At 37.1% G+C, this 25323-nt stretch overlaps 1 protein-coding gene and 2 non-coding genes across 3 annotated transcripts in view; 2 read left to right on the top strand and 1 right to left on the bottom strand.

The window, feature by feature from the left end:
* Window positions 1-25323, bottom strand: part of LOC149082971 (tyrosine-protein kinase receptor-like) — a 185669-nt gene that overhangs the window by 80033 nt on the left and 80313 nt on the right. Inside the window, exons 12-16 of the mRNA XM_089236778.1 lie at window positions 21264-21420; window positions 19819-19833; window positions 13118-13306; window positions 9474-9630; window positions 9065-9238 (exon numbers count right to left, since the gene is read on the bottom strand). Of these exons, the coding sequence (XP_089092904.1) occupies window positions 9065-9238; window positions 9474-9630; window positions 13118-13306; window positions 19819-19833; window positions 21264-21420 (692 nt within the window). The remainder of the gene's footprint in view (window positions 1-9064; window positions 9239-9473; window positions 9631-13117; window positions 13307-19818; window positions 19834-21263; window positions 21421-25323) is intronic.
* On the top strand, window positions 680-751 carry TRNAH-GUG (transfer RNA histidin (anticodon GUG)). Its single transcript has one exon. It is a non-coding gene; the product is annotated as a tRNA-His (tRNA).
* TRNAH-GUG (transfer RNA histidin (anticodon GUG)) lies at window positions 3740-3811 on the top strand. Its single transcript has one exon. It is a non-coding gene; the product is annotated as a tRNA-His (tRNA).

The following is a 25323-nucleotide window of genomic DNA, read 5'->3' as shown; positions in this document are numbered from 1 at the left end:
AGTTACAGAATTGAAAGAAATGCTGAAAAACACCTTAATGAAAGAAATGAATGATCGAATATTTGTCCCGTTGTAGGGTAGTTATTCCTTGTGGCGAAACGTTGGGGACCACAGACAAAACCAACTCCAACCGCCCACCGCTGTTTCGCCAAAGGAGTTTAAACCTGCATCCCCACGATAAGAGTCTATCACGATGACAAGCATTACAATGCAAATTGTACTTTCATTAACTACATTAATTGGCTGATTTTACGTTTTAAAAAAAAGTGTAATGACCAACCTTGTATGCCAAAATGTATTCTCATTCAGCTCAGTAGAAAAAATAGTGTATAAAAAAATTCCACTCAAAAATGTCTACGTCATTTTACCCCAAATAGTGTGACGCGAAACATCAGCATGTCGCGAGATCTGTCACTGAGATGCCACTTACCAAAAACAGGGTTTCCGGTCATTAACTAAAGTCATTTTAAAAGCTATAAATATGAGCTAAGAGCATATAAGAAATAGTAATTAGTTCTCCAACAAGTGGTGCTACCTAGCGTTAAAGTTTAGAATTTATTATGATATAATAGGGAAAAAAAATTAAGAACGCGTAATATGGTTGAATAGACACCAGCTAATTTCATGCATGAAAAGCAAACTTTTCATGCCATTCGTTATTAGGTACCGCAACGACAGCGCCGTGATCGTATAGTGGTTAGTACATTGCGTTGTGGCCGCAATAACCCAGGTTCGAATCCTGGTCACGGCAAGTCTGCCCACTTTTTAAGGATTCGTGGGACGCCTTTTTTGTTTAAACAGGAATGCCCCCCCAAAATAAGTGGCCCATTTGAAGGTAAATGATAGTATATTTGCATTGTTAACAGCTTTTTTTTTTTATCCTCCGTCTGCATTTACAGGGTCAGTAAATCTCAACAGAACTGCGTGTTTTTAGATGTTATGCGGGAAATCTCCTGTACAGATATTGCATATAGCATTCATATGATGCATATAGCGTCTTATTCAGTCACTTCACTGAACTAAAGAAAAGGAAGTTACAAATTTCGGTCCCCAGACATGTTCAGATACTGCAGATATTATGAAGGGTGCATAGCAAACGGGGGGGGGGAGGGGTTTATGGCATTTTCTAGATATGGTGCTTGGATACTTCATTCACGTTTCAAAGGGTGATGTTGCATAGTTATCAAAATAAAAAAAAATTAACTTTTTATATACACAGTTCCCATGTGCCCCAAAATCCAAGAAAGTCTGTCCTGATGCCAACAAAAAAAAAATAATAATTCATTTTTCTAAGTGCAATATTCACTGGGATATTCGAAAAACTGAGGAAATTTAGGGGGGGGGGGGAAACAGCGTTAAATGCTGGTAAAACGGGTTTTCCCCTATTTTTAACGCTGTTTTCCCCAACTTTCCTCCGTTTTTTGAATTCGAATATCTCAGTGAATATTGCACTTCGAAACATGAAACTTTTTTTTATTGACATCAGGACAGACAGGGCAACAACATTCTTGTTGGATTTTGGGGCTCATGGGAACTGTGTATAAAAAGGTAATTTTTTTTATTTTAATAACTGGCAACCCCTTGAAATATGAATGATATCTGAGTACTACACGTTGTTTGGAAACTTTTTCTAATTGGAAGTATACCTCTAAGATCAATGGTGCACTAGTAAAATGCCATTCCCCCCCCCCCACCCCGTTTACTATGCACCGTGTATTTGAGTTTTCCGGGTGTTCTGCACGCCCTATTTCGGCCTTTATTTCATCAACCGATTGTCTTAAAGGTATGGGTTTCAATTTAAAGAAATGCTCAAAATTATGTTCAGGAATCACACTGTACCAATATCAAGAGTGTAAATATAGTCTTGTCGAAGGGCAAGGGGGACCGTATAAAATGTATATTTTTCATTTTACGACACACTATTTCTACTCTCGAAACTGGTTTAGGGTGGTTCTTGGACACATTCTGAGCATTTTATAAATTAGAACCATAGCTCTACGATGAACAGTTGATGAGATATAAAGGATAAATCAGGACCTGCAGGACATCCTGTATATTGAATATTTACTTGAATCGAAAGTATGGTAGGATCACAACATTTAGGTGCCACTAAAATGCCTCGAAATCACTAAGGGTTGTGCCATGAATCATTTTAAACTCAATTTTAGAACCTGAAGATGCCTCAAAACGTAAGTTTGTGAATGTAATCTTTTATCCTTGATAAGACTTGGAGTTTTACTGTGAGAAAGACAAAGTTTTTTTTTTATAAATGACTGCCCGTATCGGATTCATTCATATCGAAATGAATGTGCATTCACATACCAAAAAAAGGCCCAGAATCATTCCGAACATGGCGAGGCTCTGACAGCTGTTACTGAGCTGCTACATTCTTGAGTAAAGGGATGGAAACAAAATATATATCCTTATTTTCATAAAATGGTAAGTGGGAAACCGTGTCTTTATAAATGCGTTGCCATTTCAAGCCATTGATTTACTATGAACGGTGTGTAGGATAGCGAAAAGGCTTTTCCGACAGAACAAATTGTAAACGGAAAGAGCTAGAGTCGTGAAATGCCGATTACGATACAGCAAAGTGATCAAGACCAACCAGAGGCAGTAAAAAAAACCAATTCTGGACAAAGGATAAAATTGCAATTCAGTGGTGATAATAATTGGCAATAAAGCCTACTACTACGACTTTACGGAACACTTCGGTCACATGGCCATTCGGCAATTTACAACCGATCGAGTTTGTTCGAAAATCTTTCTCTCTTAAGTCATGATATACAGGGTGGTCCAAAAGTCAGTTAACATGTGAAAGTTAATAATAATTCATGGAATAATGTATGAAGAGGGATTTAAAATTGACGTACATGCTGGAAACGACGAGTGGGATTTCATTGAAACTAAAAAAAAAATTAATTACACAATGGCCAACAGATGAAGTTGAAAAAATCGATTTATGTGATTAATACTTCTAACAGATGCATTATAATGTCAATTGGCTTTTGTTATCGGATGAAGCGCCATTTGATTGAACGCACCATCCGATGAAGCGCTACACACATTAACCCTTTCAGACCCTGTTGCCACAAATGTGTGGGTTGCTTTTTCCTCGGTGTAGAATTTTGTCTTTTGACCTCAGCGAGGTAAGCCCTGAATTGTGAGATTGTGTAAGTTTTGAGTAAGAAATGCTTTGAATATGAAAACATATTGGGGGGCTTTCATCAGAGGACAGCACTTAAAATTGAATTTTCAGGGAGGGTTTCTAAGACCGCTTCCAGGAGAAAGTGCTTCCGGAAAAAGTGTGATTTATTACATGAAGTTTAGCAATAAAATTCTGGAAAGAATTTGTATATGACGATGAACATTCCCTGAATCATCTTGGCTGGAAAAAAAATTTGAACAAAGGGAATTATTTCCGCCCCAAAAATAATCGAAAATCTGCAAAAACGTAGATTTGCTGACATTTATGCTTTTAATGCATTTTTTGGGTATCAAAAATAAAATAAAAACCGAAAATTTCAAAAAAAAAGGAGCTATAAATATGGAGCTAAGAGCATATAAAAAATAATAATTAGTTCTCCAGCAAGTGGTGCTACCTAGTGTTAAAGTTTAGAATTTATTATGATAGTATTGGAAAAGAATTAAGAACGTATGCTTGAATAGACACCAGCTAATTTCATGCATGAAAAGCAAACTTTTCATGCCATTCGTTATTAGGTGCCGCAACGACAGCGCCGTGATCGTATAGTGGTTAGTACATTGCGTTGTGGCCGCAATAACCCAGGTTCGAATCCTGGTCACGGCAAGTCTGCCCCCTTTTTAAGGATTCGTGGGACGCCTTTTTTGTTTAAACAGGAATGCCCCCCAAAATAAGTGGCCCATTTGAAGGTAAATGATAGTACATTTGCATCGTTAACAGCTTTTTTTTTTTCATCCTCCGTTCGCTGTATTTACAGGGTCAGTAACTATCCTGTGCAGATATTGTATATAGCATCCATGTAATGCATATAGCGTCTTATTCAGTCACTTCACTGAACTAAAGAAAAGGAAGTTACAAATTTTGCTGGCGTCACCGGAGGTCCCCATACATGTTCAGATACTTCAGATATTATAAAGGGTGCATAGCATCTTACTGGATAGTGCTGGGATACTTCATTCACGTTTCAAAAGGTTGCATAGTTATTAAAATGCAATAAGTGCAATATTCACTGGGATATTCGAAAAACTGAGGAAATTTGGGGGAAGAACAACGTTAAATGCTGATAAAACGGGTTTTCCGTATTTTTAACGCTGTTTTTCCCAACTTTTCTCCGTTTTTCGAATACGAATATCTCGGTGAATAATAGCCGGTTATTATTTATATTTAAAAATCATTTTGGTAAGTTTGATATATTTCCTTAAATTAATCATTTTTACCAGTGATTATGCATAATACCCAAGCGTCGTGCCGTTGCTAAACATGATAAATCGTACTATATGATGTACTACACATGATAAATCGTACTATATGATGTACTACACATGATAAATCGTACTATATGATGTACTACACATGATAAATCGTACTATATGATGTACTACACATGATAAATCGTACTATATGATGTACTACACATGATAAATCGTACTATATGATGTACTACACATGATAAATCGTACTATATGATGTACTACACATGATAAATCGTACTATATGATGTACTACACATGATAATTCATACATTCGTTGTATCATTATAACGGGATAGTATCGCAAAGTTTATCATTATAACGGGATAGTATCGCAAAGTTTATCATTATAACGGGATAGTATCGCAAAGTTTATCATTATATCGGGGTCCGACTATATATTCTTCACGCATACCAGACTCATTCGGAATTTTTTTCGCATTTATCAAATTCACCAATTACGGTTATTATGCGTTATCAACAACACCAGTTATGGTTATTATGCTTAATCACAGATAAAGTCGAAAAACTGTAAACATTTATCAAATTTGCCAACGACGCTTCGTTGAAGAGACACTTCATTTTTTAAATATGTTTGCATTGGAAGAACGCAGGTATCGGGAAATATGATCGAAGTGTTCAAAATTTTCAACATGATCGATAGGATGGACCATGAACTTTTAGTACACCGCCAATCGACTGCTTTTACAAGGGGACACCAGTATCGATTGGTGAGGGACAATTCTAAGTTATGGTGTCGGGGGGAATTTTTCTCTAACAGGGTTGTTGATAAATGGAATAGCTTACCCCCGGGGGTAGTAAATTCTAACACCATTGTGACACGTTTAAAAAGAAGCACGATAAACATGTTAGAGTAAATCGAGAAGCTATCCATTCTTAGAATAAGACAACCATAATTTTTTTATGGGGATTTTACATGGTGGACAAAAAGTCCGTAAAAAGTTTAAAAATTCATAAAAACTGGAAAAATAACCAAAATAAAAACGGTTCACAGGGTTAGCATCGCTAGGTCACGGGAATTTTTTTGAGATGGGAAAAAAACCCCTCAAAAACAGCCGATAGGTGGCGCTGACGTATACAAGTCTCGGGAAAACGATAAGATTACGTCAAGTTAAATACAAGTTGGTAACACACAATAATGGTGTCAAAGTAATAGCATGTGCATGCGACAATATATGATCCAGGACGAGTTTAGGCTAACTAAATGTAAATCAGTGACGTGTGCTAAACTTCGTGTACGGAATGGGTGAAATGTATCTGAAGTCTCCCACAGGATTTGAAACAGCATCTGCAGAAATTGATTTGACACCTCCTACTGAACACTTTCCAAAAGATCTTCAGAGCTACTAAGGTTGCTCACATTGAACATTATTAACATGTAAATAAACTTGAGGAGTTTGACCTCTTCAGTGTAACTTAATCACGCGTTTTTCTCTAAGTATAAGCAGTTACTTTTGGATGCCATTCGCACTGACACCCTGTATGTATCTCTAAACTTAACGAATGGAAATTCCATTCTAACTTATTATTATGGACAGTAATTGTCCGTAAATTCAATTCTATCGCGCTTCCTAAAGCAGAATAAGCGATTCAATAATTCCCTCTTTTGTTGCAGAATACCAAAATTATAAAGGGCATAAAAGTGTCGCCATTATTCCTCGAAATATAATTTAAGATTCAATTATTGTCTTAGAGTGGCTTAATTCGGAATTGAAATTCGAAGAAAGGCCAAGTGTGTTGCTATCTCCCCCCCCCCCTCCCCCACCTTCAGGCGAAATTCCAAAGAAACCGAATAGTTTTCTCGTGAACGGTGAGAAACAAAATTAATTAATTCTCGAGTTTAGTAATTGCTTTGATTAAAATCGTTCCATTAAATTTCGGTATTATTATTATTAAATGCCATCTAGTAAACATGATTATTTCGAGCTTGAATTTATGGGCCATATAGTGCCCCTTATTTTTAATTTATAGATGCCCTTGGAAATTCCCGAAAGAAGTAAACATAATTTTGTTTTAGGCAACAAGAATGTGTAACATAGCATTTTTCCTCTTAACATAGGCATAGTTGCCGTTGTTCGTTGGTGTGAAGTACCGAGCACGAGGCCCTTATCTTCTACATCATTGTTTCGTTTTTTCCTAACATATTTAAACCTTTAACCTACACTCGGACAGATATAGCTTAGCTAGCTATTTTTAGGTACAATTTTTATTCTACGAAAACATATACAGTAAAACCTGTCTTTAACGGGAAAAAATCGCGATCCCGTGATTTCAATGCTACACAATAAAAAAACTGTGATACACAATATATTTTATAGTGATACACAGTAAATAACCTGGATTAAATGGAACCTGTCTAACGCAGAAACAGATAGGAAAAGTGTACCCTTTAACGGAAAAATTCACACAAACACTGTAGGTGTTTGACGACCAATAGACCAAATTGGATCACACAAAATGTTAAAGTGATCCACCTAAACTTTTCACCAAATCTATGGTTGCAAATGTGAGTTCTACATTATCCACCCTAAGACTAGCAAAAACCGTTTCTTCACTTGTAGGCTTTTCTACGGGAGAAAAATCGGTGTAAAGGTTAAATTTCCACATGATATGCAAGAATCTCACAAAATTGCATGCAAGCTGTGTACATTCCGTGATCGCAAGGCTGAGCAGGGCAAGAATTAATTAGAGAGAGATAGGTGGTGGGGAGGGGGGCAACTGCCATGGTGACAAAATTTAAGGAGGTGCAAAATTTTAAGGTGTGAACAAAAACACTATCATAGTTATCGAATTAAACAGTGGTAGGGGGTGTGAAAATCATGTTGCTATTTCCAGTTACGGACCTGATGCTGAGGATATTACATAAACAGACAATAATATGCAAACTTAACCTGACACCCTGATTGAAAATTCTTGCTCTAAGCTGGAATCGTTGACGGGCCCCCTTTACAGTGAATTTATCTTACAGGAGATATGGAAGTATTCCTCTAAGAGAGAGGAATTTATAGCGAAAGAAAAATAAATAAATAGAAAATATAGAGACATATGTGTCCCGGAGACGCGTAATTACAATCCCTTACTTTCTTAGTAACACAGGAAGCAATAGCATTAACGAAAAATGAAAGCATTTTTTTATTGAATCAGTAAATGGTAGCTGTTATTATTGTCTTCTCGATTTAAGTGAACTGCATTTGAATCAGAAACAAAAATGGAAACAATTTTCATTAATTCATTAAATGACAGCAAAAAAAGTTTGGAGGAGTTTCAGACAAGAAATCGAACACACAACCTTCGGTCTGTGAACCTCGTACTATAACCATTACTCCCACGGTGGATGTCGGAATCAAGCACAATCAAATGTATCTATTGCTAAACGTCGCCAGCAAAAAAATTTCACCATGAGTGACGTAATAGTGCATCACTTATTTCGGCCAATCACGATGCGCTAAATTTCTACAATGCAGCTAGAAATGTAGGGATTGTTTATAAGGATTTATTTATTTTACTTATTTATTTACTTATTTATTATTTTATTGTTTTAAGGATTATTTTTAGTTTGTATTTGTCCCGGACTCCAGGGTTGGAGCCCTGTCAGCTATGTCCTTGTAAGGTCCACGATGTTTGCAAATACGTGACCAGAGCGCTCATATTGAAATGCGGTAGTTTTTACGGAAATCCTAATAAACTCATTAATTTTATACTGTTTGCGTCTCATTTTAAATGTTATATGAAGGTTTTTATAATACACAGTGCCATCTGTGTATAAAACTTTTAACTGTATTTTGCATTTATGCTCCCTTACTTCCCCCCCCCTCCTCCCTTATACGCCAAGAGTGCACAACTTTTTCAGTCCATCGACTAGCAGATATACGGTAATACTGCCGCTCGTAGGCCAGAAACTTTTGTGAATACGATAAGCATATGAGAAGTGTTTTAGGAGGCATTCCCGTAATTTTGTATGGTTAGTTGGCCACCCGAACTTTTCATTAAAAAAAAAATGCCCATTTTTTCCCTATTTTCAAAAAAGCTTAGCTGGATTATCGAAATCAGAAATTTAGATTTTTGTTCATAACTTTCTATAAATTAATGTCTTTGGCAATATTTTTGGCTGTGATTGGCAACTTCACTTGCCCTTGATCTTTTTTTCTTTTGGCTGTAATTGTCAACCTTACCTACCTTTGACATTTCTTTCGGCAACATTCAGAGATATTTCAATTCAAAAATTGGAGGAAAATTGGGGAAAAAGTCACTTTTTTTTTGGTGCAGTTTGACCAAATTGGTCCTTGCGCCAATAAGTTCAAAACCAAATCCAATGCAAGTTGGGAAAGAACAGTATGAACGATGGAAAGAAGCGTTGCTCGTTAGTTTTTGCTGTTCTTTCGCACCTTTCCTCAAATTTTTGATATCAAATCAACGTTCACCAGTAAAATGCGGCAAGGGGAATTAAGGACAGGAATTAAAGGATTACCCTGTATAGTTCTGGTTATATAATGAACTTTAACTGTATTTTTTTATTTGTAATCATTGAATAAATTGAGTAACATTTCAAAACTATAATTTTTTGTAAATATGACAAAACAGGGCTTACCTCTGTAGCCTCCACCTCCACCGCCGGCTGCGCAGGCTCCTCCTCCACCTCCAAAGCCACCGTGGGTGTACCAGATGCTAGCCTGCTCACACACTTGACCACCGTGGCCACCTTCACGGAGTGACTGGCCTGAGCTTGGATAGTTCGTGGTGTCTTCCCACCCGCCACCTCCACCTATTAACGGTTTGAAAAAACACAAAAATAACACATATACACTTTTAGGTGATGAAGATTCTGTTGTTAGCTATGAATCATGGTTGTTATCGGGGGAAAAAGAATTTAAAAAGTTCTAAGGAATTATCTTCATAGCTAATTATTTATCTAAGAGACGAGACGTGTTCTAGTTTTTTTTCCCCTCCCCTCTATTTGTTCCGATATCGTTGCTCGTGATTAATTAATTGGCTCTTACCTGCGGCAGAACTGGAGAAGCCATTGATGGGAGCGAGAGAGTTGTTGATGCCAAGGCCGTGGGGGCTAATCTCCAAGGAACTGTCATCTTCTGGAACCGCCGATAAACCTCCTCCACCTCCGGCTATCATAACTGGCACCTTGGTCTCGAGCAGTATCTGAAGGATAGGTTTCTGTTAGCCAATGGACCTTATAATGGGAAATTTTCTCAAAAATGTATAGAAAATAGTAAATCCCTCACTATTGGAAATATTTTCTTCCTCTTTTTTTTCATGCTAAGAATTTTATTTATTTATATTTATTTCCTTCAATACTGCTTGGCCGAGGCCTATGCAAGGGAAAGCGGTGAAGTTTGAGACGGTTGATATTACAAAAGAAATCGGAAACTGTTGTGTAATCAATAATGTTTGGTTGTTCCAATCGGTTATTGTTCGAGGAAAGAAACTAAATTTGAAACAATCTGTAGACAGGCCCGTCATTTGGGGGGGGGGGAGGGTAGGGGGCCGTTGCCATTAACCATTCCCATGAATTGAAACCCATCTTTGCATCTACAGACACATGAGCCCCCGTCATTTCAACTTTTTCCGGGGGGGGGGGCAAAAAGCATGTACTAAAGGTACGCAAAAGGAATTACGTCTAACTTTTAAACAATTCTTTTTTCATGAATGATGGTCTTGTAGGCTATCAAACCGTTATTGAGTATGGTAAGAACTTTTAAAAATAATAAGAAAATCTATTCAAACCCAAAGTCCTCTGGGTCGCGAAGCTGATCTTGTTGTTGGTTTTGGGTCGCGGCTGAAAAATATCAAGAATTCCTCTGCCCTAGCCAATAATCAGACTGAACGTTATTGAATGCATTATACTTTGCGAATAACCGTGAGATACCGATACCACGATATTCTTCTGAACATAGGCGGGGATAAACTTGAAAGTCTGGTGGGGGGAGGGGGGCGCCGTACCTTGGCCCATGCTTCTGAACTTAGGAACGCCGATTTTAAACGAGTTTCATGGGATCTGGAAATAACGTCTAGTTTTGAAGAACCAGAAGCTATGCAAGAAGCCATGAAACACATAAGTTACCCCCAGAGCTCCTGGTCGAAATCTTTACTTATTTCACTAAGTCTGAAGGACACGAAAGTTTGTTGAAAACGTCGTGCTCGTTTACAAGGATTGGATGAATCTATCTTCGTCGGGTGGCTTTGGAACGTCGTCCACGACACCTGTTTTCTGGAGAAGGACCTGCAAGATTTGCTCAAGCTTGGCGAGAAATTCCTCTAAGTTTCAATCCGAAGTCTTCGGATTATTAATGAGCGTGGTCACTAATATGGTCACTAACTTGATCACTATTATGGTCACTCACCCAATCACTAATACGGTCACTCACCCAATCACTTGTCATTCACGCAGTCAGTAACTTACTTGGTCGCTCACTCTGTCATTCATATGGTCAGGGTAGGTGAAATTTCCAGATCCCGATAATTCTAAAGGTTTATGGAAACTAACGACATTTTTTACCCCGGACGGGCCAACTGAGTAGGTGAGTGATCGTATGAGTGAACCAGCGAATGGGTGAATGAACGAGTGAGTGGTTGATAGTCAGTGACCGTTTCAGTGACCAAGTGGGTCAGTGACAATAGAATGACGGAGTGAATATGGTTTTATTTTCTCTCATTAGTTCTGAAATGTTTTCTAAAAGTTTTATAAATTTTGAGATTATATCTTTCACCGATTCTGGAACACATTTTTTTCATTGGGGTTGTCTTTTTCTACGTAAAACGCATTTTTCTATGTAAGTCAGGGGTGCAAAACCTTTTTTCAGTCCGTGGTCCAGACAGGCGGTATTTCTGGCACTTGCAGACCAGAAACTTATAAGTGAAGGAGGTGACCATATGATCCGTATTTTACGGGGCATTCCCGTAATTTTGGAAGTCTCAACTTTCTTATTTCAAGGAAACCAACTAGAATTTTCGAAATGAGAAGTTATTACCATTTTTATGACTTAGAAATTGTATTTTGATAAATATGACCCTAAAACTATCTTAATTAATTATAGTCATATGAATATATTCATTTCATGTATTTCATCAAACATGTAGTTTTGGTGAAGCCCGTTTTCACCAACGGTGACTTGCAGTAGCCCTTCGTTTGCGTCATTAGCTATTTTTCAGAGATTTTAGTGATAGCTGACAACTTTACTTGTCCTTGACAATTTTTTAGGCTTTAATTGGCAACTTTACTTGACTTGGACTATTTTTTAGCTGTAATTGACAGCAATAAACTTCGATGGCTACACGTGGCCCACGGGTCATGCGTTGAAGGCTTTTGGTGTAGAGTTTAGATGGGTCCAGATGACGCACTGCGAGACCTTTCACCCATCACGCCGACTTGTAGCTTCCAAACTTTGAAAGATAGGAGCAGCACTTCTCAAACACATAACACACATTCCTCAACAATCAATTTTGCGTTAGGTATACTACGTATTCAGCACATTTCTACATGCATCAGTTCATTGTAAGTTCTCAGAGAAATGTTTATGAGTAACTTGTGTGGTGCACAGTACCCGTCATGGAAATGATGGAATGATAGTAGAATAGAATGGTATCCAAATGAGCAAGGCCTCCCTTACTAGATGCGGGGCCCGATGCGAAAATAATTGCGGGGCCAGATCCATTACAACAATTTCGAAACTACAAAAATTTTTAGCCTCCCTCCCTCCAACTTTGCCCGTATTTTATATACAGTCGAATCTCATATTAACGAACACCGTTATAGCGAAAATCTCGTTTTAACGAACCCTTTTCTAATCCCTCAGGTAAGTTTGCATAGGAACATTGTAAAGAACTGTAATTCCTTTATAACGAAATTTCGTTTTAACGAATTGATTTCTTCGGTCTCTTGGAGTTCATTATAACATGATTCGACTGTATTTTATCGGGAAGGGTACAGATCGGTTATTTCAGAATACAATATAAACACAAATGCCACAACAGACAAAATACCCAATGAAGTGGCTGAAAAAAGATGCCTATAAAAAATATGAATGTCGAATATAGATCTAAACTATATCAAAAAAGTAATACACAAAATAATTATACAGTATTGCTGAGAAATATCCAAACAGGAAATTTAAAATACACAAATAAATGTAAATTAACACAGCAATTGATAATTCAGCTATTAAGGTGATTTTAAACTAATGAAAACTTTAAACTTGATGAAAGGTAACTCCAGCATTGATAAGAGAAATAATAAGAGAAATAACTCCAGAACTGATGAAAGATAACTCCAGCATTGATAAGAGAAGTGACTCCAGAACTGATGAAAGATAACTCCAGCATTGATAAGAGAAATAACTCCAGAATTGATAAGAGAAATAACTCCAGCATTGATAAGAGAAATAACTCCAGAACTGATGAAAACACAGAATTAACGGAAGAAAAAAAATTCCAGAAAATTGATAAAAATTCAGAATTAATGTAAGGAACAATTTCAGAATTGGTGAAAGCCCCCAATAATTTACCGTGAGTGCGGGTGCCCCCCTCGTAGAGCGGGGCCCGCTGTGACTTCACCTGCCGCACATCCCTAAGGGGTGACTGCGAATGAGGGAAGATAACATTAATTACATAAAAAGTCATTTTTACTCACTTTGAAGATGTAAGTAGCTCCTCCCCCTCCTCCGCCTCCTCCCCACTTCTCCTTGTCGTACATTCGACGAACTCCTGAAATTGAAGAAACGTCTTTTCTTCGGTCTCTTGGGGAGTCCGTGTCTCTTCTCTCTGGATATCTTACAACAATGTCCCGTTTGAACTTTAGCTGCTCACAAGCCGTTCGCATCTAAATATTTACATACACAAAATGACAAAAAAAATATAGATATATTATACTATATTTTCTCCCCCGCATTGGTTGGTATGCCGAAAAAAAATCGAGATTCAACAAGGATCACATAATACATTCAGAAGATCGATATCAATCTAGATCAGAGTAAGACCGAAGTAAAGCTTCTCGCGGAACCCTTGATATAAGGGGTTAAAAAAAAAAAAATTTCCCTTTACTGCGTCAGTTCAGATTAACTGTTCAGAGATGTTTTTTTTCCTCTTTGTCTTTGAAAATGATTACTTTCACTATTTTGTAGAGTTACAAACGAGAACTCTCGGTACTTTTTTTTTTTGACACATGGGCCTAATCAGTATACCTCCTAGAGATAGAAGGCCTCCGCAGTCTGCTTGTGACGTCAGTAAGTAGTCAATTTTCCCTCGGGGCGTGGTAGCCCAGGTCGATAAGGTACTCACCTAAAGTACCAAAGGATGTTTAGAGGTGTCGCGAGTTTGATACCCTTGTCAGAAAACTTTCCTGACACAGGGGTACAACAAAAACGGCGACATGACCGCAGAAAATATTTTTGCCGCAGGGAGTCCCCCATCGAGGGGTTAGCGCACCAACCTCTCGATGAGTATAAAAAACAATCCTGCCGTTCGGAATCGGCAATAAATTGTAGGTCCCGGTCTAATTAGCCCTCGTGTGTGGAAAATGACCGCGGTGTGATAAAAATGATCAGATGAACCATTTTTCCCTCTCAGAAAACATTAAAGAAAAACAATTCCCTGCTCGTGCCAGTATCATCGTTGTGAAGAAAAGAAATGATCGTGCTCAGAATTGGCGATTTCTATGCCCCACAACCAATCACTATGTGGTATTTGTGAGTCAATCAGGAAGATTCTTCACCAAAATAAGAAGAAACGAAATAGGAGCTGTGTTTCAAAATGTGGCAAACTTGCTGGGTAGTCTGAATGACGTTTATGGCTAACAGTACAGAGGCCTTCTACCTCTAGGAGGTGTGGCTTAATCCGGAAGCCTCGAATGTTTAGGAGGGGTGTCTTGATTATTTGAGATCTGGCAATATGATTTTCAAGAGAAAGTATGTAGACTGGTAGGCTGTGAATTTCAACCAGATAGGGGCACTCAAACAACACTCGAACGAGATGCCCTTGATGCTCTTAATACAGCCCCAAAGTCGAGCGTTGGCAATAGGTTGGAGCCCTGTGTGCCCTGTATTGTGAAAATATTCAAGAATTAAGAGATTTGATTATAACCTTCCCCAAAGTACCCGTACAAGAACTCTGATTAAAAACTGAAAAAATCATGATGGAAATCATTGACTCTGTATATACTGCACTTTAGTGGTTCTCATACTTTGTTACTCTCGACTACCTCGCCCAATTCATGATTCATCCGTGGCTCTCTCCAGAATAATTTGGCAGTTATTTTCCCTTATAAAAGAACCACTTCAAGCATAAATAGGCGCACAAATCAATATTTCTAGCTCGCCACGACACCCCTAACAAAGGTTGGCGATGCACACTTTGAGAAACATTGTTGTATACTTATTTTCAATATTTTCTAAAAGGCGCATTAAAATTGATATAATAAGTATGTATTTACTGTGCGTGCGTGCGTGTGTGTGTGTGTGCGCGCGCCATAAATAATTGTGCCAGATCTTATCGTGGAAGCCCCTATATACAATTAAGGTTGCCGTACTCGGATGGGACTAATGCGTTAAGATGGCCCTGGGTGTCTCGTACACGTAAATTCTGCTAATCAAGAATTCCTCACTCTCAAGAATATCACCAGTGGATAAAAAATTTCCAAAAAATAACATTGTTTTTATAATTTACTAGCTGATACCCGGCGACGTTGCCCGCCCCGTAAAAAATTTATATATGTATAGCTTATTAATTATTTCTTACTCAAAAAAATTTCTGCATCAAGTAAGAAAAAATTACTTTTATTTTTAAATATTTTAATTAAAATCTTCAGGCAATCGCTTGTGGATACACAATATTTTTGTTTGTCCATCTGGTGTGTAGATGTACAAATTTTTGCTATTACCAACACGTGAACAGGTGACAAAAAGGTGTCCGTGTGAAAAACAAGGCTCAAGTAAGTTGATACCTGCCACTGCTAACGACTGGCCTTGTACTTTGTTGATTGTCATGGCAAAAGCTAAACGAATCGGGAACTGTAATCGCTTGAAAGTGAATGGCATTTCTTCGGTGATGATTGGGATACGTGGAATGAAGACTTCTTTTTCTTTGTAACATCCAGTTAGAATCGTTGCTTCAATGATGCAATTGTGCAATTTCTTCACGCGGAGTCTGTTGCCATAGCAGAGTATCGGTGTCTCCAAATTTCTTAAAAGCATTATAGGTGCTCCGACTTTGAGGGTCAAATTGTGTGGTGGCACACCCGGAATATCCAAAGGAGTTCAGAAATTCTGCAGGATACAGAACTAAATGTCTGCGCTGTGTCTGTGACAGTGTCAACCGATTTGTAAGATGTGGAGTCTCCCGGAATAATTTTTAGGATTTTTTCGTTGATCTTGTTCACACTGTCATTTTTCGGTGCCAGAATCGCTCTCAGAAAGCCACTCATGGTTTTGGTCATTTTGTCGAATTTTTGGGAAGACTTTGTCTGCAAGTTCTTGAACTGAGTTTAACAACTGGCAAAATCCATTTGGGAACGTAATCGGTCCAGTGCTTGGGTGTACTGGTTGGTCAACTGATGTGAAAATGATAGCAGTGCTGAGTCATTTTGCAGTTGAACTCACATGTTGGTGGATAATGATAATTTTTTAACTTTGTGCCAGAGTGTTGATGATTTGAGGCAAGCATTGAGTTCATCAGTTGGCGTTGAACATTTTTATTCCCAGTTTTGTCAGCGTAGTTGTTGTTCTCTGTTGTTAGCGACGTCATACGTCCAGATTGTGCAGCGAATATTATTCAAACGCTTACGCATTTTTTAAATTGAAACTATACCTATACGATGGGCGGTTGATGAGATAAAGGCCGCATTATCACTTACAGGATTACAGGACAACCTGTATATGGGCTAGCAGAAATATCCGGCGCTTCCCGGGTTTTCTGCAATTAAATTGGAAAAGTGACAAACCGTTATAAAGGAATAAACTGTTATAATGACAGAATTAAAGGTGTGACAAACCATTGTAAAGGCATATATTCACGTCTGAAACGCATTGTTGGAAACCACGGTAACCAAAGTAAACGTTCCGAAAGTGATTGTTGAGGCCCCCAAAACCATTGTTGCCCGACAGTTTTTTGCCCATTTCGGGCATTTGCCCAGCTCTGACGAACTTTTAAAGTAGCCTACGGTTCAATCCCGGACCTGTTTGGTATATATGCAAAATCTGGCGACGATCGGTCTAAAACTGTAGATTTGTATAAAGAGCATACATACATACTTTCACATTTATATATAAGACTAGCTGATACCCGGCGACGCTGCCCGCCCCGTAAAAAAATTATATACGAATAGCTTATTAATTATTTCTTACTAAAAAAAATTTCTGCATCAAGTAAGAAAAAATTACTTTTATTTTTTAAATATTTTAATTAAAAACTTGAGGCAATCGCTTGTGGATACACAATATTTTTGTCTTTTTCCATCTGGTGTGTAGATGTACAAATTTTTGCTATTACCAACACGCGAACAGGTGACGAAAAGGTGTCCGTGTGAAAAAGAGGGCTCAAGTAAGTTGATACCTGCCACTGCTAACGACTGGCCTTGCGCTTTGTTGATTGTCATGGCAAAAGCTAAATGAATCGGGAACTGTGATCGCTTGAAAGTGAATGGCATTTCTTCGGTGATAATTGGGATACGTGGAACGAAGACGTCTTCTCTCCTTTGGCATATCCAGTTAGAATCGTCGCTTCAATGATGCAATTGTGCAGTTTCTTCACGCAGAGTCTGGTGCCATTGCAGAGTCTCGGTGTGTCCAAATTTCTTAAAAGCATTATAGGTGCTCCGACTTTGAGGGTCAAATTGTGTGGTGGCACACCCGGAATATCCAAAGGAGTTCAGAAATTCTGCAGGATATAGAACTAAATGTCTGTGCCGTGTCTGTGACAGTGTCAACCGATTTGTAAGATGTGGAGTCTCCTGGAATAATTTTTAGGATTTTTTCGTTGATCTTGTTCACGCTGTCATTTTTCGGTGCCAGAATCGCTCTCAGAAAGCCACTCATGGTTTTGGTCATTTTGTTGAATTTTTGGGAAGACTTTGTCTGCAAGTTCTTGAACTGAGTTTAACAACTGGCAAAATCCATTTGGGAACGTAATCGGTCCAGTGCTTGGGTCTACTGGTTGGTCAACTGATGTGAAAATGATAGCAGTGTTGAGTCATTTTGCAGTTGAACTCGCATGTTGGTGGATAATGATAATTTTTTAACTTCGTGCCAGAGTGCTGATGATTTGAGGCAAGAATTGAGTTCATCAGCTGGCGTTGAACATTTTTATTCTGAGTTTTGTCGTCGTAGTTGTTGTTCTCTGTTGTTAGCGACGTCATACGTCCAGCTTGTGCAGCGAATATTATTCAAACGCCTTTTACGCATTTTTTAAATTGAAACTATACCTATACGATGGGCGGTTGATGAGATAAAGGCCGCATTATCACTTACAGGATTACAGGACAACCTGTATATGGGCTAGCAGAAATATCCGGCGCTTCCCGGGTTTTCTGCAATTAAATTGGAAAAGTGACAAACCGTTATAAAGGAATAAACTGTTATAATGACAGAATTAAAGGTGTGACAAACCATTGTAAAGGCATATATTCCCGTCTGAAACGCATTGTTGGAAACCACGGTAACAAAAGTAAACGTTCCGAGAAAGTAATTGTTGAGGCCCCAATACCATTGTTGCCCGACAGTTTTTTGCCCATTTCGGGCATTTGCCCAGCTCTGACGAAGTTTTAAAGCAGCCTACGGCTCAATCCCGGACCTGTTTGGTATATATGCAAAATCTGGCGACAATCGGTCTAAAACTGTAGATTTGTATAAAGAGCATACATACATACATACATACATACATACATACTTTCACATTTATATATAAGATAAATTTCCCGATGAAAGAAAGAATGGCATTGCATTCATGAACTGCCGGAGATTATGGTTCGAAAATTCGAAGTGACAAAAATACCTCGCAGTCTTCTAATTTTTCAATTAAGATCGTCTAATTTATGAGAACAAATATTCTTAGTGTTCCACATGTTGCAACAAAACAACTAAACGATTAATGGTAGCTAAAGTAAACGTGAGATTCGAGCTATCTCTACCGTAGCTCGTAAAACACGGAGTAACCTGAAATGCAGAGAACAGACAAGCTTCAAATCAGTGAATTCAACCGATCCCCTAAAGCCCAGAAATTCAAGAATTTATTCTGAAACTGTGATTCGAATTTTCCAGCATGCGAAGAAATACGGATATTCCCGGTATGTTGGTCTCCCTCGATGTTCCCCGGCATGCCAGCTAATAAGGGGGAATACAGCCTATAGATACAAAACAAAAGGAAGCAAAATTCCACAGAAATTTTTGATTGTGTTGCTGGAGAACTTTGACGAGCTCTTTCTTTTCCTTTTGCTAATCGCGGCCAAAGCATTGTGAAGATTTCGGACACCAAACGTTTCTGTTAAGCCATTTACTGTCCCATCTCAGCTAGAACATAACCTCCTTTCCCACAATCTCGTCGATTTCCTACTTGATCACGTGCTTTTCAATGAACAGGCATTTTAACCAGGAAGTGAAGTAGGAGTTGGGGAGTGCACGAGCATGAAGAGTATTATGCAGCTCTGGGTCAAGAATCCACAGAACTAAACGCAGAAAATCAAAATCATTGACGCCAAGCTTGATCCGAGCAGCCAAAAAAAGTCTACGGACACTTCAGACAATCCTCAAACTAGATTTTTTTTTTTCCTGCATAACTACTAAAGCATCTAAACAAGAAAGATGAAATCTGTAGCAAGCAAATTTTGACTTAAATATGCAAAGTTTAATCTTCTTAAAGCTCCTCTCCCTCACTGTGTGTGTGTGTGTGTGTGTGTGTGTGTGTGTGTGTGTGTGTGAAAATCACGCGCGCACACGCGTCACGATTCTGTGACGTGGGAATTCTACATCAGAATTCACAATATCTCTGATATGACGCGAAATCACATCACGTCAATGTAGTGTGTTTCGGGCTTTAGAAAAAGTCATCAAGTAGCAGTTCGAGGAGGTCCTGGGGAAAGACAATTATTTTACTGGCGTAGCAGTGAGTTTGGTATCTCAAATATTCATTAGGATTTTGGCACGATCCAGCAAAAATAAACGAAAGCGTGTGTTCGATCAACTTTAAAAAAAAAAAAAAAGTCGCAAGAAATGCTTTCACAACACATAAAAAAACTTCTCAATCACATTGATTTATCTTCGTTTGAAATGATTTTGCTACAATAAATACTTATTATAAAAATAGGAAACAAAGTAACGTAGAATATATAGAAAAAGATGGACTTACATATAATATTTTCCCCTGAGAGTTGCAACAAACATAGAAAAATACAAAGAAAACACGAATTATATAAGCGATTATGCATAATATATGGCGATCATATGTGAACAGAAAAAAATTAACAAAGAAAATACGAAATTTAAAGAAAAATCCCAGATATCATCCGTAGCATCATGTGAAAGTTTGTTTATATATTTGCATTTTTATGTTTCATACTTTCGCGGAAATTCATTCATTTCATTAAAGTTTTTGGGGATGATATATTGTATATATATATATATATATATATATCCGTATATATATATATTTTTTTTTTGCAACCTATTTTTGCAGCTTGAAAGAAAGTCTTGAAGCTCATTGAATAGAAAGCTTGAAATGAAAAAAGAAAGAAAAAAAACATAATACCCTTTTTGAACAGGCGGGCTTGATCATTCACTGGATTTATAATTAATTGTTATTATTATTTGATTAATTATAGTTATACTTATTGATTATTAAACAATTAGCAAAGAATGACATGTTAAATGTACGTACATGAACAAAACGAATAAAATAAAGTAAGGCTGGAATTAAAATATAAAAGTTTGATAAAAGATCTTTTACAAAACTTGAAAAAACAACAACTAATAAACCTATTGGTTACGGTTCACTCGGATGTAACAGATGCGGTTATTGGTTGCATTTCTCTTCAAAGAGCTTTTATCAAAGAGCTTTTACAAAACTTTCATAGTGTAATCCCGTCCTCAGAGCTGAATAGTTTTGACGTGAATACTTCTTTTAAATCATCTGCCATTACTGGACGGATTCGCAAAAAGTTGCGTAACGAAATACTTTCAAACGCTTGTTATCTAAGGCTGGGATTACACTATAAAAGTTTCATAAAAGTTCATTTATAAAACTCGAAAAATACAACCAATAAGGTGATGGATTGCATTCGCTAGAATGTTACCAATGCTCTTATTTTTTGCATTTTTAAAATTTTATAAAAATACTTTTATCAAACTTCTATAGTGTAATCCCGGCCTACGGAAATATTCAGAATATATCAGGGTTTTTGATGTCTGCGGGTAAATCTTTTTAAGAAAAGCACAACGATTCCACGCTGGTTTAAATATCTCTTCCGGTCTGGGAACTAGATTCGCGTCCCTTTTTCGCAACGAAACTGTTTTACGATATATCTCGAGAAGTTCGCAACGCAAATAGATGACATCGGTATCTTCTGATACCTATTCTGAAGAGAAATTCGATGATATAAATTTCATTATATCAGTAACTATCCCGCGATTCAAGGCACAAAGATCGTATTCACGTCAAAACTCTAGACCGCGTCTATAAGACATATCCTACCCCAACTTTTTTTTTCTGTATTTATCCTTATTTTTCTGGTGTGTGTTCGTTGATGGACAACAAGTACGAAAAGTAAAAATATGATCGCTAAAAATGTTACTCACACTTTCTGGAGAGCAAGCGTCTGCTCCTTTCTGGCCAACAAGCAAAAATATTTCTTCATCTTTGAACCAATAAAATGTAGCTCGCAAAAACGATCCTAGACTGGTTTCATCCCGGCTTGCCCTTCCTGATCCGCCACCAGCACCATTAGCAAAGACCCTGAGCATCAACAGAAAAAAGCTTTTATTAAGGTTATTCAGACCGAAAAGAAAAAGAAAATCATGAAGTTTTTTTCAAACGTTGGAGAAACATTGATTCATCATTCCCTCCTTTCTATATGTTCATCTTTGATCCAGATGAAACATCGAATTTGGGACGAAAATCACCGATTTTGTACCTAATAGTAGTTTTAAACCATCTCGTAACTGTAACATCGCAGAGTGAATGATGATGTTTAGAAATATTCCCTTGAAGAAACGTCAAAGTTAAATCGTTTGCTACTTCACGATTTACTTCTTTTTTCGAGAAGATTCTTAAACGGAATTAAATTGACGGTAGTGATCGTTGACAAATATGTTTAATATACGATACCGTACTTTTCTTACGAGTCTTGCAAATATTTTTCGAAACGATATGTCAGATAAATGATTTCGTCGTTTAATTTTGGTTCAAAGTCTGGACATTATTTCTATTTTTTAAGTTTTTAAGTAATCACAATCCCACTAAACAGAAAGTAACTGATAAGGCTTTCGTTTAGTCATCACTTGAAAGATAGTTTATTGAGGAAATGAGCCGTCACATCGTTGTGTGTGTGTGTGTGGGTTGTTTTCCTCTTAACGTTTCTCCAATGATAATGTTTGACCTCATCAGTTATTATCCATATTGCGTAACTGAATATCATTTGTAGTTATGTTTTTTCTTCGGTATTTTTGTAGATAATTGATTTTGTTGATTATCTTTTAATCTTGCGCACCATTTAGTAGAAGGTAAATGGAGTGTTTTGTATAATCGAAGATGTCTGATAATCGGGGGGGGGTCTACCGTAAATAAGAAACACTTTATTTTCTTGTATATAATAAAACATTGATGGTTTAAAAAATAGTTTTTTTCACCAACTGCAACATTTGTGTGAATACAAGTATGGATATGTTTCTCGCTTTGTGGATTTATTTTTGGAAGATATACCGAAAATGGGAAAAACTTTTGTTAAAACATTGATATTGGAAAGATATAAAGGTTGGATAAGTGTTAGTTTGTAAAAAACTGAATTTTTGCATTTCTCTCTGAAACCATTTGTTAAATTAAATAACTCCTTAATATAAAAAATTACTAAACATTTTTGGCATAATGTAAAAAATTAATGGATCACCAAGTTTTTGTGGAAGAGTAAATAATAATTCTTCACCTGATAAAAATCACAAATAGCGAGCAACAAAAAAGACAAATACACGGAAGAATACGAACAATTTATAATTCATTTCAACACACTGCGGTTGCCATCTTGTGAGGAAAAATATAACCACTATCATGCTGACCGGTTATCCCACTTGTATTGGTTACCAAATCTTAACTCCCAGTAGTTGCTCAGCTGACAAAAAATATGTATCTGCTCTACTCAAACGTCGGGGTCATAATGAAGCTGAACACTTTCAACCAATTTTTAGTTCAGTTTATAGATCATGGAAAAGTAAAACTATATATTTTTAGGAAACAACTATAACTCTGAGCCTAGAGAATAATCATCAATTTTTCAAGCTTTAGCGATTCATCAACAAAAACATCTCAGAACTGGTTCTATCTACCTCGTGCACGTAAATTCCGCGAAATCCGAAGAATTCTGGGCAAAACAAATCAGTCTTCCGTATATATAATATTTCCGGTTCAAACAATTCCTCCAAAATTTTCTTTTTTCCTGCAAATTTAATGAAAGCATTTTGCATTCAAAAACACTCTTGGTTCCTCGTAGTTGCGTACACCTTCGTTCGTTCATTGAATGTCTAGGAACGCACGCATCTCTGCATGCAGTTGTTTCTCGGAATTTGACTAGACGAACTGAAAAATTGCATGGAATTCTTGTTTTATATGTGTGTGCGTGGAATTCAGCTTATCTGAATTCTAAATCCCCCCCCCCCCAAACTGTGAATAAATTCTCCGTCTTTTAGTTATTTAGTTAAGAAAGAGAGAGGGAAAGAAATTGTTATTCACGCACCATTAACATGGAACGTTTCATTCAAGATCTCATTAGTAGATCTGGTCCGCTACAGCGCGGTTAATTTATGCTCGGATGTAGGCGTCGCTAATTACGAATTTCTTCATTATGCTTTAACGGCTAAAATATATGGAACCTTTCTCCATGGGTTCTTCTGCGGCGATTTCCATTTACTTTTTTTTTATTATTTACCCACAGCTTGGCACTTTAATTGAATTTGCATAGTCTAATTATTTAGTTAGTTGCTCGGCACGTTAAGCAAAAAAAAAAACTAATGAAGTTATTTTTAATTATGTGGCTGAAGTTCTCTAAGTTTAATTATAAATTATATCTACTCATTCATGGCTTAAAAATAAAAAATATATGTATATTTTAGATTTATAGCAATACGCATTGCATTATTATACTCACTTATTGGTTCTGGAATGTATCTAGAACAGTAGTTCTTCACCAGGAGTGCACGTACCCCTGAAGGTGTGGTTTAGTAAACGGTTAAGAACCGTCGATCTAGAGCAGGGGTGACTAACAGCTGGCCTGCGGGCCGCATGCGACCTGTGAGGTGATTTTGTGCGACCCCAGACCAGTGTTATCCGGAAAAATAATTTTGAAGAGTAATTTTTCTCTTCAAAATTTTAAGGGATAGTTTGTAAAAAAAAAGGGGGTATTTTTTTCCTACGTAAAAACAAAGGAATATCTTTATTAAAAAATTACCTAAAAAATTTTGAGGGAGCATTTTCACTCCTCAACAAAATTTGGAGGAGTAAAAGTAAATTTTTATGAGTGAATAACGCATCTGGATGCGTACTGGCGAACACTGCTCCCCCGACTTGGTAAAAATACTGATTATTAGATTCATTTTCTGATCATTATTTGAGCTATTGGTTTCAGCAGCTGAATTTATTATCAACAGACTATTTACTTTCATCATCTCTAACGACGATAGTAATTTGCTATGTTCTCATCATACTGCTTTTTTAAATACATAAAAATCTCAAAATCTCGTAAAAATCAAAAATTCAACTGCCATGTGAGAATACGGTTTGCAATAAAATTTATGACCAGAATTAAAATTTTATTTGGCAACAAAAACAAATCAGTTCAAATTTTTAGAGGTAGGAGGGTTGAGCTGCGTGCTCTCTCATATTCTGAGCATACTCTGTCAGTAAAAAAACAGCAGGTTTTTTTTGCCCTCCCCCCCCGATAATATTGATTAAATGGTGAATTCTGCGCCTGCCTGTACCTCTGCATTGTGGCCCTGCATAAGGGACATTTTTATAAGAGCTCTTGTAAATTGAGCTGGTTTTAAGTGGTTAATTTATTCTTAAATTGAACCTTATTTAAGCTGTCTAAATCATTCCACTTCAACGTGGGAATCAGCTGCTTCAGTTTCATCACAGTTTCGTTGAGAAGATCAAAACGGCATACGAGTAACAGGATAAAAATACATATGAGACACCTATCGACAAAATTTCTAAATTTATTTAAACGTTATATTTTTCTTATGAGATTCCAATTTACTGCATGGATTTTAGCATATTTGTTCGATTTAAGTAATAAAATAAAAAACAATTCAGTGACTTTCGGTTCACCTTGCAGTTGTGTGTTTGGGTTCCGTAAAACACTTATAACCATCAAGGGTTCCGCACTAATTTAAAGTTTGGAAACCTCTGATCTAGAGTCACATAATTCATACAAATATAATTTTTTCTGAACGTTCAAGACAAATTAAATACAAAAAAATTCTTTTGTTTTTAAATCCTCAAATAGGCACGGCAGAAATCACTAAACACCACCTAAAAATTCCACACACACACATACATTATATATATATATATTTCTTTTTTTTTTAAAACAAGTAAGATGATTTTCAGCAGTTCCAAAGTAAGGTAGATTGGAAAATGCATTCCACATCC

The sequence above is a fragment of the Pholcus phalangioides genome, unplaced genomic scaffold, assembly GCF_987345545.1.
Source record: "Pholcus phalangioides strain wild (caught in Gottingen) unplaced genomic scaffold, Ppha-v1.0 ptg000009l_1, whole genome shotgun sequence".
Classification (NCBI taxonomy): Eukaryota; Metazoa; Arthropoda; class Arachnida; order Araneae; family Pholcidae; genus Pholcus; species Pholcus phalangioides.
The sequence above is the reverse complement of the archived record's forward strand: the minus strand, read 5'-3'. Positions and strand labels throughout refer to the sequence as shown.